This window comes from Alternaria dauci, chromosome 1 (assembly GCF_042100115.1).
Source record: "Alternaria dauci strain A2016 chromosome 1, whole genome shotgun sequence".
NCBI lineage: Eukaryota > Fungi > Ascomycota > Dothideomycetes > Pleosporales > Pleosporaceae > Alternaria > Alternaria dauci.
Window position 1 is genome coordinate 438,043 of NC_091272.1, and position 11,977 is coordinate 450,019.

Sequence of the window (11,977 nt, forward strand, 5' to 3'; positions counted from 1 at the left end):
TTCTGAGACGGTGGTGGTCATGGTTGACTATGGACTGAGTCAATCCGTATGGAGTGGTAGGTAGTCGAGATCGGAGCAGCATCCGCAGACGCTCGTGGCAGACGCGTGTCCATGGCGAGGCGTTTTTACCTTTGCCGCTGCCTGTATGCATACTGTACGTTCCGATCACATCGACAGAAGCGCGACACCAACTTCGAAATATCGAACGCCTGATGATGTGGGTGGTCACGCATCCGCAAGGCAAACTGAAACCTTGTCGTTGGTGGCAGCCTCGCACGCATCAACGGTCCGTCATCTGGGATCTCGTCATGCCACCTCTACGCAGCTGAGCGAGCGAGTAAGATGTTGGAAGCGTAGCACGAGCGCAACACGTACTGAGATTTCTTGCTAGATGAAGCTATTTCACCGATGCACAATGTACATGACCTGGCACCTTGGAAGAAACTTCCAGTAGTTTGAGTGAATGCTATCGACCTCGCACATCTACAAACTGCTGATGTGTTCTCCTGATTCGTAGCCCCCTTTCCATTATAGTGTTGATATGAAGCATACATAACTCCACTGTCAGATATGTTCGATAATCTGTCTTATAGAATACATTTGTGGTGCAACAACACAAGAAATCCTTCAAAGGGATATTCCAATAACGATGTGATGAATGTTCTGATGTTAAAATGCAGACACACTATTGTTGAGTACTGTTATGTATGGTCCCGTTGCACCTTGATGCGAGTATACGACATAAGACGGTAAAGCGAACATTTTGTTGCTAATCAGGTATTGGAGATTGGTAGGTTGACGATTTGACTGTGTACGAGTAGTGATTTGTGTCTTTATGACAACGAGCGTAAAAGACTACTGAGGCACAAAATCCATCAGGTTCCGGACCATATCGCGTGGCACCCTTACAACCTCGGTGGCCATTCGTTGATCTAGAAGTGTGATTGCGTTCCTGATGGCCACCCTTCCGTCTCTGCATTGTTCCCATTTGACCTGGTTTTGGGGCCTCGTGTCGTTGAGTTTTGCCTCCAGACGAACGAAGCAATCGTCGTTAGCTGTCCACACTTCTCTTCCCCCCTGATACAACGGGTTTACTGCCTCCCACTCGCAGTCAAGTCTGACAACAGCCAGAGGGCCCTGAAGATTGTCGCACAAGCCATTGAGAGGTCTCGGATCGTTGTCGTTGAGGCAGGTCCATCTATTGAAAGGATCGATCGCGAGGTTATCGTTGAAAGTAGTCACAAGTTCAAGAAGATGTTGAGCGGCCTCTTCTTGACCAAGTGTTATAACCCGGACTAGGTCCTTCTCTTTGGGCTTTCCTGGTTCATCACCCAACGCAGGTCTGGGTTGGTCTTTGGACATGCCCTGCATGCCACTATGTCTGGTTAGCAGAAATTATCGAACCATGCTGGGAGACGACATACGTGAAAACACCCGTGACAATACCCGTCTTGACAGCCGAACTGACGCCTTGTTTTGCGGCTTCCTTGCCCAAGCTACCAACCGCAGTTCCTCCAGGTATGAAGGCAGTGGCTCCAGAAAGCGCTCCATCGACAACAATCCTCTTGATGCTTACTTGACCCACATTTCCTTTCACATTATCGTCGCCGATGGTAGTGCTGATCCCATACTCGCACCCAATTCCAGCGGTCGACCCGATCATAGCACCTGCCACGGCGCCCGGCGGTCCGCCAGCCATGAACCCAAGGACCGCACCTCCAGTCGTGAGTGTGGAGTTTGTAGCAGTAGCAGCAGCACGTTTCGCATGCTCCTTGTTGCCTGCTAGGAGCTGAATACCTGCGGTGGCATGTCCAATAATTGGAAGTTTCTCGCAGAAGCGGGTTGCTTTTCCATCGCGTGAAAAGGCATCCACAAGACCGCTCCAGAAGCCCATCGTGAGGGAATAGATATAAGAGGGAAGTACTCCAAAGACAGTAAGGAAGTTCGGTAGAGCTGTGAAGTGCAGGATACCTTTGTGGACACCGTCATACTGGCCTACTTATAGAAGGACACAGTCGGTCCGCATACGGACATGCCGTGTTGAGCTTGCCGAATGTATTTGGTAAATATTGGTATTGTGTCCTCAAGTCGTTGTTATCCCTGACGGATGAAGGGTAGGCGAGCTGTCCAGCAAGCCACATCATTGAGGCTTCGGAATTCATATTCTGGTGTAGCTAGCGGGCACGATATTTGCTTCAGCTTGTAGTCAAGTCGACCCAAATAGGATGCCAAATACAGACTTATTCAGATGTCAGTCTAATCTGGTTAGAGCGCGGAGATCCCGATGGGCTAGCCAGCCGCGCAGGCTCCAAACAGGTGGAAGGGAGCTCGGGAGTTCGAAGCAACCACGTCCTTGGTGTGACGAAAGGATATTAGAGGCTTGTCTTCATCTCAATCTGCGGCTGCCAAGTGCAGGAGCACTGATGTATGGAGTTCTAGGCGGTCTTTTGATGTTCCGCACGGTGCTGATGCGCGCGGCCATTTAATATTGAGAGACGGGATGTGGGGCTCAGGGTCTGGCCTGGTCAGCCGCGTGTGGGCTTCAGCCTCGTGAGTTTACTCAGCCCCGACGCTGCCCAACTCCACGGCTGCCTAGATCTATCCTACATGACAACAGCTTTGACGATGCAGATTTCTCGAACCAGTTTGCGCCAAAGATTATGTCCTTTGTACAGTCATTCTGGTGAAAAAGCAAGTAATCAACTATTCGGATGTCCAGAGTTCGCTTCAGAGTGCCGCGCGTATCGACAGCCTACCTAACGAACATCCACATATAGCCTCATCGTAATGATGGAGCTGCCACCCAAGCATGTGCAATTCATGCACACTCCGCTAAACTTCAAGCGCAAGGAGATACGCGTCCTGACAATCGAACCGAGTTCCGAGCCGGAGAGTCCAATTCAGATCACCATGAAGCACATCGACTTCAGCAGTCACGTTCATGCTCTTACTCGTTACCAGGAGGAGAAGGATCGAATTAGAGCTCACGATAGATCGATTTCTTACTGGCGGAGTAAGGCTCTTTACAACAAATTTTTCAAGGAAACGTTGCGTTTCATCGCATTGTCGTATACTTGGGGCCCTGAGTTTCCAGCGCAAGACATACTTGTTACAAGTCCGGAATGCCGAGGCTGGCTTTCAGTTCGGCAAAATCTGTACGACTTTCTGAAGATACGACGAGCCTGTGGCTCTGCTTGGTTCTGGATCGATCAAATCTGCATCAATCAAGGACAGGACGACGAAAAGACCCACCAGGTCAACCACATGGCAGAAATCTATAGCGCAGCTGCTGTAGAGGTCTGGATTAGTCCTGAGTTTGAAGGTAGCAACGAGCTCATAGATTTGATCATTCGCGAGAGTGTTCTCTCGACTCAATACCCCTGCCCAAGGCTAAGTGTGAACAAGCGGACACTGAGTACATATATCCCGTCTTTGTACCGCCTTCTGCGCACCCCATATTGGTCAAGACTGTGGATTACTCAAGAGATTGTACTCGGTAACGTTGTCAATATACGTGTTGGCTCGAAAACCCTACCATGGGACACGTTCTACTTGGGATGGGATAGGGTAAACGACGCGTGGGGAAGCCTGGATCCTACATTCAAAGGTACAAATGAGGTCACTGCACAGATTCGGATACGGGCGATCAACGCTGAACGAAGCCCCGGGTCCGAAGAAGATTGGTGGTCAATCTGGTACCTGATTCAGGGTTCAGAATGCTCAGATTTGCGGGACCAAGTTTTCGGAACAATGGGTATGCTCCACCCGTCGCTTCGAATACTCCCTGATTACTCGATGCAACCGCAAGATATACTACTCAAGCTTCTTCCCAAGATAGTCAAGGGCGTATATGCTCAAAGAATACCACACCAGAACGACCTGCTCGATTTTAAGATCCGGAATCGTTTGTACCGGGTAAACTGTATGTACGCGGCACTGTGCTGGACAAAGACACTCCAAAACGACGAGCACAAGATCAATCTAAGATCAGTTCGCCATCACCTGCTCAATATTCTTCTATCTCTAGATCCACCCAAACTTGGCTACAGGATAGGAAAAGTTTGCCTCTTGAAATATCTTCTGTGGTTACACGTAAGGGAAGAAGCATATTTCTGGAGGGCGAAGCTTTGGCAATTACGTCCTAGTCGATGGTTGCACTTCGGGTCAGTCAAGGAAACAAAGCGTAAACCTTCGACTAATGACAGCCTGTTTGCAGAATCGGACGTGTATTCTTTGAGCATTGCAGATTCTGATATGTCTTGATTGAGTAGTGCAGACTCCAATGTACGTTCGTCGAGTAGTCTATCGCGATGGTCTTCTGTGTATCAGAATGTGCGTCAACCAGCTGGCGAATGAATACAATCCATCTTCCTCTCACTGTCCAGAGCCCTCGCAGCTCTTTGAACTTCTTCGCCTGCCTAGACACTGCAAACTCCACACTGAGCCCTTCTATCGGTAATCCATCATACGGTAAACTCCTCTGCCCACCACGCAAGGCGGGCTTCACAATCGCAGTATTCCGTTCATCATCCTTAGCAACCCTCATTCCACGGCTAACCAAGTCAGCAAAGGTACCTTAAGATATACACCACCATCACAACATCAAAACGACAACATAAAATAGGTCATATACCTTTGAGATCAAGTATAGATATCTCATCTACTGAGAAAATAGCAGAGCCACCATAACCCTAGTAGCCTGAAAAGCACCTTTTGTGCGAACAAGAGAAGCAAAAGTCTGGGGTATCTTCTTAAAGGCAGCAGCACCATCATCTGTCTCCGACCACACCTGAGGAAACGCAGCTTCCACGGTAACATCCGACTCGGCCTCGCCCGTCCAATCGAAGCCAATCCGCCAATTCAGTTTAAGTAAGACGTGCTTGTCTTGCAGAATCAAGGTGTCGCGACCCAAGTTCCTGCTTAGATCCTTGCGCGTAATAGATTTCACTGACGACGTGTTCTCAGTATCTTCCGCGGCGCGACCTACGAGTAGATGCGCAAAACTGCTTTCGCACTTGTGCCAGTGTTGGGCGCGTTTCCTCGCGATGCGCCAGTACGAGTCCATGGCCCAGGAGGCATTACCGAGATCCCTTTCTAGCGCTCTTGCGCGGATAAAGGTGCCTAGTTCACGCTCGGCCCATGGCGAGATGCGAAGCAGATGCATATCAATAATCTCATGCGCCAACGCGTCGATTGTAATCGAGACTTGAGCCGTCAACAACTTCTGTGGGCCTACGACATCGATGGTGTGGTTCTGGTGAACCCGCTGTGACGCCGGGAATATCTTGCCACTGGGGAGGCTGAGTTGTGTGGAGAAGCTGAGTGATGTGAACATCTCCAGGTAAGGCAGGGGATCCGCTACTTCCACTGGCCGATGGGATGGAACTGGCTTTTCTGCTTGTTTCGGGCGTGGTGGAGGAACGGACAGGGCAGCGAATGGTAGGAACGAGCAGAGTAGACTTGACACTGATGCCGGCTTCTCTGGCCTTCTATCGCTACCGCTGATGCCGGATATGAACTTCCTAGTAATGTGTCAGTCATCGCTTCACTGGGGTAGAGGATTGTTATACTCACTTCAAACTGTCGCGCTCTGGCGGTCGTAGAGAATCCTCTGGACCACGGCGCTGCTCCTTGACCACCTCATCGATGCATCTTGATACTTGAGCCTCCAACTCTTCTACCTCGCGCTGCAGACGTGCCTTCTCTTGCTTCCTTCTCTCGATCTCTGGATCTAGAGGCTGTTTCTTTTGTACCACTTCCTTGGTGACGTCTTCGACAGGCCCATCCTCTACGGGTCCCGTGATATCGTCGGGCTGCACTGCTGGCGCTCTCGAACTCGGTGGAGGCTGTTTTACAGGATCTTTGACACGCGGAGGCCGCTTGCTTGGTGATGAGAAGAGGATACCTCGGCGCGGCGGCTTCGAATATTCAAGGCCGTTTCGTGATGGGGTTCCCGGAAGTTCTGGCTCGTTGTCGCCCGGTAGTCCCGAGCCGCTCTCTTCCCTTCCTCGAGGACCATGCCTGGCTGATAAACCCCCCTGTCTGTTGCGTCTTGGAGATACTTTGAGAGGCGATGAAGACATGAGACCCGGGTAGTTGCGCGCAAGGCTGGCTTTCGTAGGCGACACAGAAGAAGGTCGTCGCGGAGGCTTCCTCAGAGGGCTTGATGTTTGTTCGTCAGGCGAGATGGTTCTCCTCCGCTTCGCCGGTGGCTCGTTCATCGTGTTCGCATATGGCGGTTCGGTTGGATTAGGAGTATCGGCGCGAAACCTGTGGGTTCTGGTGGTAGGAATATATTGGTGTGTGTATATGTGTGCTGGTGGGGTATGCGACGATAACAGTGAATGCGACGCGTCGCGTGTTGTTGCCCTGTCGGCGTTCGCTGCAGCTTTGGCCGACATTCGGAAAGGCGGCGCAAAATGACGTCGAATCGTCAATCGCTACTTGTAATCAGCTTGCGAATTGGTATTTGGCGACAGTGGCCAATCTCGACATGTCATAACGAAGCATACTGGAGTATCTGTGACTGCTTTGTCTTTTACTCATTCCCTTGAGGCAATGGAACACATCGCACGGTCAACCCCACTGGCATTGCGCCAGAGACTATGCGCTTCATGCACGCGGTCATGGCGCGGGCCGCGTGCTTCCGTAGAGACAGGACGGATGGGACTTCAGAATAGCGATCGGATACAGCGTCGCTTTAAAGGATACATTGCACCGGAGGGCGAGCAGGCCAGGCCTATCACCGGCTTCTATGCAGGTTGGACTCTCATTTACATTGTTCGCGAGACCAAAACTAACAGTATCTAGACATGCTAAAGAAACCGCTGGCAGAAGTACAACCGCTATCCCGCACGACGCCCGAGCCGCCGAAAGAGGAGCCAAAAACGCAAAAGGAAGAAGTGTTTGCCAAAGCACGTATAATCTTCGGCTCGACAACTGCATTGGAGGAACGCAAACAGGAGATTTTAAAGTCCTCACAGAACATTGCTGGTGTACTGGTTCCTCCACGACCCGAAGAACCGGATAACTGCTGCATGTCCGGATGCGTAAACTGTGTATGGGACATGTACCGGGACGAGATGGAAGAGTGGGCGGAGAAGAGCGCTCAGGCAAGAGCGGCAATGCAGGCACAAAGGCAGGAAGGAAAAGGAACAGGGAGTATGGTGACGGGAGACACGTCGCCGAGTCACGTTGCCACGAGTATGGATGACGACGGTGGTGGTAGTGAAACGAACTGGGCCACTGGGCTCGATGACACGGATAAAGACAAGCTGTTCGATGACATACCCGTCGGCATTCGAGAGTTCATGCGGACAGAGAAGAAGCTGAAGCAGGCGCACAAGAAGGCAGAAGCCGCTGCGGCAGCATGAGCTTCGAATTCGGCCAGACTCGAAGATGTCTTGGCGTAGCATTTGTAGAACGTTCAAATACCCCATCCATTACAGATTCCGTGATGTTCCCACCTGTACCCCAAACCAAGATCAATTGTGCTGCTCCCCGTAACTCTACCCCGTCTAATCTTCACCAACATCCACGCCCTTTGCCTGGAGGTCTTTCCGCGCCTCTGCTATTTGCTGCATGAGCTCCTGGTGCGCTTGCGGTACGTCGTTGAAGGTGAAGACTCCCCAGCCGAGCTTGAAGAGGAGGTATGCGCCGAAGGAGATGAGAGCCCAAAAGGGAAGCTGCCGTCTGGTTAGCGAGAGTCGAGGAAAGACGGTCATGGTGATGCAGTTGGTAAAGGTAGTGGGGCAGGAGTGTTCACGTAGAGGTGGGACTTACAAAAGGAACAATCTCCTCTTGGATCTTCTGGGGCAGAGGGACGACTTGGAGGAACAGGGAGAGGTAGATCTTGCACATGTTAGCATACACGTCTTGATATATCACGAGCTAGGGGGCTGCTGTACGGAGGTCAGGAGCATGCCAATGCTGATGGTTTGGGTAGCGCGCGTCATGATGGCGAATTGGTTGCTGCGAATGGGGTAAACGAGGGTCGGCGGTCGGAACAGAGTGTTTGGGCGTGATGCTTGACGTCGTGTGGTGTTGAGTGTTTGGGTGCCAGATGGCTCAAATGTTGCCAAGGGATCGGTGTCCAGGGGTCCAGAACGGAATCGGACAAAGGCAACGCCAGCCGCGACAGTGGGTCGACGCTGCTGCAGGACCGAGGAGGTGACCGCGTCTTTCCGCGTCTGAGAAAAACAAGTGGCTGAGCCATTGCACTTTTCATCGAGGTAATCAAACACGATCCTGCCAGAAGCTATTGTTTGTAACCGCTGGTTCCGGACTGAGAGTAGCTTGTTTACCTCCCCCCCGATCTCCCCCGCCACTATGCACACTTGAGCCTTGCCACAACTTTGCGCCGACTGCGATTTCTTCATCTTCACACTTTTGCGATATGCCCCTAACCAATGATGAGCTTGGCGACTACATAGCGTCTCTAGAGCGCCTACTCCAAGGGAACCCTGCAGGCCAGACCGCTGCCCTCACAGGTTACGTGCATAAGCTCGATGCGTTTGCATCAAGTGGGGACAACGAAGCGATTGAGAAGACCTTGCAGCTGTTCGGGACGGCTGTTGGCGGTCGGAGTATGTAATGCCTCTGTGCAAAGCCAATCTTACTGACAGTGTATAGAAAGATGGCAGGCGCCCTTTAGAGACAGCGGAATCCTTGCTTACGCTCTTCGTGGTCTGACCACCGTGCGCCATGAAGATCCCATAGCGAAGCAATACCTGAGAGTCATCGGCAACTCGGTTGCTGATAATGGTACCGTGTCCCAGGAAACATGCTTTTAACGACGCAAAATAGTCTGACTGAAGCAAAGATACCAACAGGGAGCTCGCCGTGAGAGAGCTCCAAGCCATTGCCGGCTGCCTTCCATCGCCAGAGCTACGCTTGACCACGTTGGCCGTACTTTTCAATCTTTGCAATGACTTTGGTGAGCACTGCCACGAGATCCTCCGGACATGCAGCTCATGCGAATAGAACCCGCCAAAGCTGCGGCGGCCGCCATCAGACTGGATGCCACAATATGCACCTTCCTAGTACTTGACAGAATACCAGAGGCCGCGCTCGACTACGCCACGGACCTGCTCAACTGGACCACGAGCAACTTGACAGACGACCAGTTCAAAGACGAAGTCTCGCTCGAGACATTCAAGAGCTTGCTGAATGTCGCACTCCAGTACGATGAAGACCACCATCTGGAATACGTGGCTATTCTCGTACATTACCTGCAGGATCCCGAGTTCCAGCAAAGAATAGCAACCCCAAAACTGCTCGACGATCTTGTCACCCTGATGCTGGAGTTTGAGGCGCGACTCGAGCCAGAAGACATCGATGCTGTTTTTGAGGAACTCGCAACCAGCAAGAACGCTGATACAGTCACGTCAGATGAAGCCCAAGTCCTTTTGTTGGCACAACTGATAGGACTACTCTCTGCTGCCTCGGCAACAGATGTCTTTGCACAGAATTTCAATGTCAGAAGTCCGGTCATTGAGAGACTCGAGGCAAAGCTACGGGCACCGTGGGACAGCGCATATCCATCTACGATATGCGCCTGTGTCATGGTGGGAAATCTGGCCATGTCTGACGAGGTTTGCATCGACATGGTCAAGATCATGGAGCTACATGTTCGCCTGATTTTGATTCTCCAGAAGAGCGATAAGCCTGCTCTTCTTTATGCTGCAGCAGGTTTCATGCGGCATCTTACGTTTCCAGAGGCTAACAGGGCTTTGCTTGCAGATGCCGGACTCATGGAAGCATGCTGTCGTATGCTCGTGCTCGACGATCCGTCGGTCCGTGGCGAGGCAGCGGCTATGCTATGCAAGCTCGTCACCGGCAACTTTCACAACATCGAGAAAGTCATGTACGAGACCGTCGGCCCTGACACGGAAGCAATCAATCCGGACATCTCAGCCGACACTGTAATCTTCTCACACATTGTCGAGCAAGCCCTCGCTCCAGCCAAACCTCTACCGAGCACTACGATGAAGAACCCAATGATCGAGCTTGGCCGCACCATCGTTGCCATGCTGCGATACCTCGGACGACCAAACGCAGAAAAAGACGTTGAAGCAGTACAAATACAGATCTTACAAGTACCCCAGATTGCCCGACCCATTGCCCAACTAGTCCGACAGCGCTTCTACCCCGACGCGCGATCCGAAGGACTGCTTGGCCTAGGCTTACTAGCCCAGACACTGGAAGGTGCCGCAGCTATCGCTGAAGAGATCAAGGAGGACAGTGCCTTACTGGAGACGATCAAAGAGCACGCCAACGCAACGGAGGCCGGTCTTGCGCAACAAGCCCCATCAACGGCTAGCAGAGACCACCAAAACGCGATTGTGCTGCTCCAGGCGCTGCAGAACAATGCGGTAAGAGAACTCCAAGAAGCCGTCGGGGAAGTACTAAGGACTTCCAGGCTGACCAAATGGACGCAATACTCTCGCATTAGGCAATCGCTGTCTAAACACCAAGGACGTCGATCTTCAGGTGATGTGAACACACTCGGTAGTCCTGGGGGAGCGTCACCAGGGAGGGTCAGAGAGCTGGCACGGAGAGCTACCGAGTCGCCTGGAACGTCTCCAGGCAGGGCTAGGGGCTCTACGTATGTTGGGGAGGGTGCCGATGAGCGTCCACGAACCCCGTTGGCGAGAGAGATGGTCAAGGAGTTTGAAGAGGTGTCTCCTGGCACGGTGGTCAAAGAATTGCCGGCGAGGGAAAGGTTAAAGGGTAAAGGAATGAAACGGACGAATACGGCACCGCAATGATTTCTACGACACGGTTATGTTTTGTATCTACATATTCTTAATGAAGCACTCTCCACTTATGCACGGTAGTAGCTGTCAAGATGAGACTCTAAATGTGAATATGCTCGTTTGTGTTATCTTGGTCGAAGGCTCTAGAACGATCCATCACACCACTTTCAACATAACCATATCAATCAGATAACCTTGAGACGATCTCCAACAAATAATGGGCACGCAAAAGGCAGTGAATAAGCGGCAGTGGCGTTCCAGCCTCACTGTGTACACGCAGCGTAATCAAGACGCCTCTGATTGGCCGGATGAGCCACTCACGTGATTCTCCCGCTAGGAACCAGGGTCCATGACATAGGCCGTAGAAGTGAGTGACGGGTATAAAGAAGGGCTGTCTGGTCGAGATGTAGTTATTCAGCTACAAGTTTAACTCCAAGACTCCATCACTCTACAAACAATCTTGCAATTTCAGCAAACCGTCTTACCTTTGCCAATCACCAACTCAGCCTACCAACCAAACACTACAACATCAAAATGACCTGCTGCGGACGTAACAACGGCACCTGCGTGTGCGCTCAAGAGGCAAAGTGCTCTTGCGGAAAGCAGCCTGCTCTTCAATGCAGTATGTGTTCCCTCTGTTCATCTTCTTCCAATCCTATAATACAACAACCTTGTGCCTACTGCTATCACCTACCAATTGTTCAACATATACTGACCATTTCCAGCCTGCGAAAAAGCCGTCACTGAGAACAAGCTTCCCACCGACTCGTCAGCATGTGCGTGCGGAAAGCGAACTGAAGATGCATGCAACTGCGGCCGCGCCGAGAACAACGGGTCTTCCAACCTCGAGACCGACTTCACTACCCGCAAGTAGAGGGCTAGGAGTGGCGCATGTGTGAGGGCGTATGACGACGACAACAACAATGATGCATTTGAAGCGAGGGGATACCGAAGTGACATGGGAGGGTGTTTTTGGCGTTTGACATTGGCCTGAGTGGATATACCTGATACCAATAAATGACAGTCTTCTAGTTCAAAACTGTGCCATGATGTGTTTGACTGTGTGTGAGAAGTGGGCGTGGACGCGGACGCGTTTGCGGACCAAGTCGAGACGCGTCTGTCGTGGGCTCTGAACTTGGATATGCATTGCGTAGCTATGAAAAGCTTAGGAGCCTTGGCGTTCCTATGGAATCTGCCTGGTATGTAGCCGTGCCTCTTGG

The 11,977-nt window shown here is 51.6% G+C and overlaps 5 protein-coding genes across 5 annotated transcripts; 2 read left to right on the forward strand and 3 right to left on the reverse strand.

Moving 5' to 3' along the window:
• Nucleotides 1-855: 855 nt before the first annotated feature.
• ACET3X_000120 (uncharacterized protein) lies at nt 856-1,894 on the reverse strand (the record flags this gene model as incomplete). The annotated part of the gene is made up of 2 exons (XM_069446456.1): nt 856-1,375; nt 1,425-1,894. 2 exons carry the CDS (start codon nt 1,892-1,894, stop codon nt 856-858), a joined length of 990 nt encoding a protein of 329 aa, XP_069310362.1.
• A 2,766-nt stretch (nt 1,895-4,660) lies between these two features.
• On the reverse strand, nt 4,661-6,221 carry ACET3X_000121 (uncharacterized protein; the record flags this gene model as incomplete). Its single annotated transcript, XM_069446467.1, has 2 exons — nt 4,661-5,522; nt 5,575-6,221. The coding sequence occupies 2 exons, from the start codon at nt 6,219-6,221 to the stop codon at nt 4,661-4,663; spliced, it is 1,509 nt and encodes a 502-aa protein (XP_069310363.1).
• Nucleotides 6,222-6,663: 442 nt separating this feature from the next.
• ACET3X_000122 (uncharacterized protein) lies at nt 6,664-7,373 on the forward strand (the record flags this gene model as incomplete). Its single annotated transcript, XM_069446478.1, has 2 exons — nt 6,664-6,760; nt 6,811-7,373. The coding sequence occupies 2 exons, from the start codon at nt 6,664-6,666 to the stop codon at nt 7,371-7,373; spliced, it is 660 nt and encodes a 219-aa protein (XP_069310364.1).
• A 144-nt stretch (nt 7,374-7,517) lies between these two features.
• On the reverse strand, nt 7,518-7,955 carry ACET3X_000123 (uncharacterized protein; the record flags this gene model as incomplete). The annotated part of the gene is made up of 3 exons (XM_069446489.1): nt 7,518-7,685; nt 7,783-7,851; nt 7,908-7,955. 3 exons carry the CDS (start codon nt 7,953-7,955, stop codon nt 7,518-7,520), a joined length of 285 nt encoding a protein of 94 aa, XP_069310365.1.
• A 440-nt stretch (nt 7,956-8,395) lies between these two features.
• On the forward strand, nt 8,396-10,453 carry ACET3X_000124 (uncharacterized protein; the record flags this gene model as incomplete). The annotated part of the gene is made up of 5 exons (XM_069446500.1): nt 8,396-8,585; nt 8,632-8,763; nt 8,822-8,935; nt 8,983-10,373; nt 10,421-10,453. 5 exons carry the CDS (start codon nt 8,396-8,398, stop codon nt 10,451-10,453), a joined length of 1,860 nt encoding a protein of 619 aa, XP_069310366.1.
• Nucleotides 10,454-11,977: the final 1,524 nt, after the last annotated feature.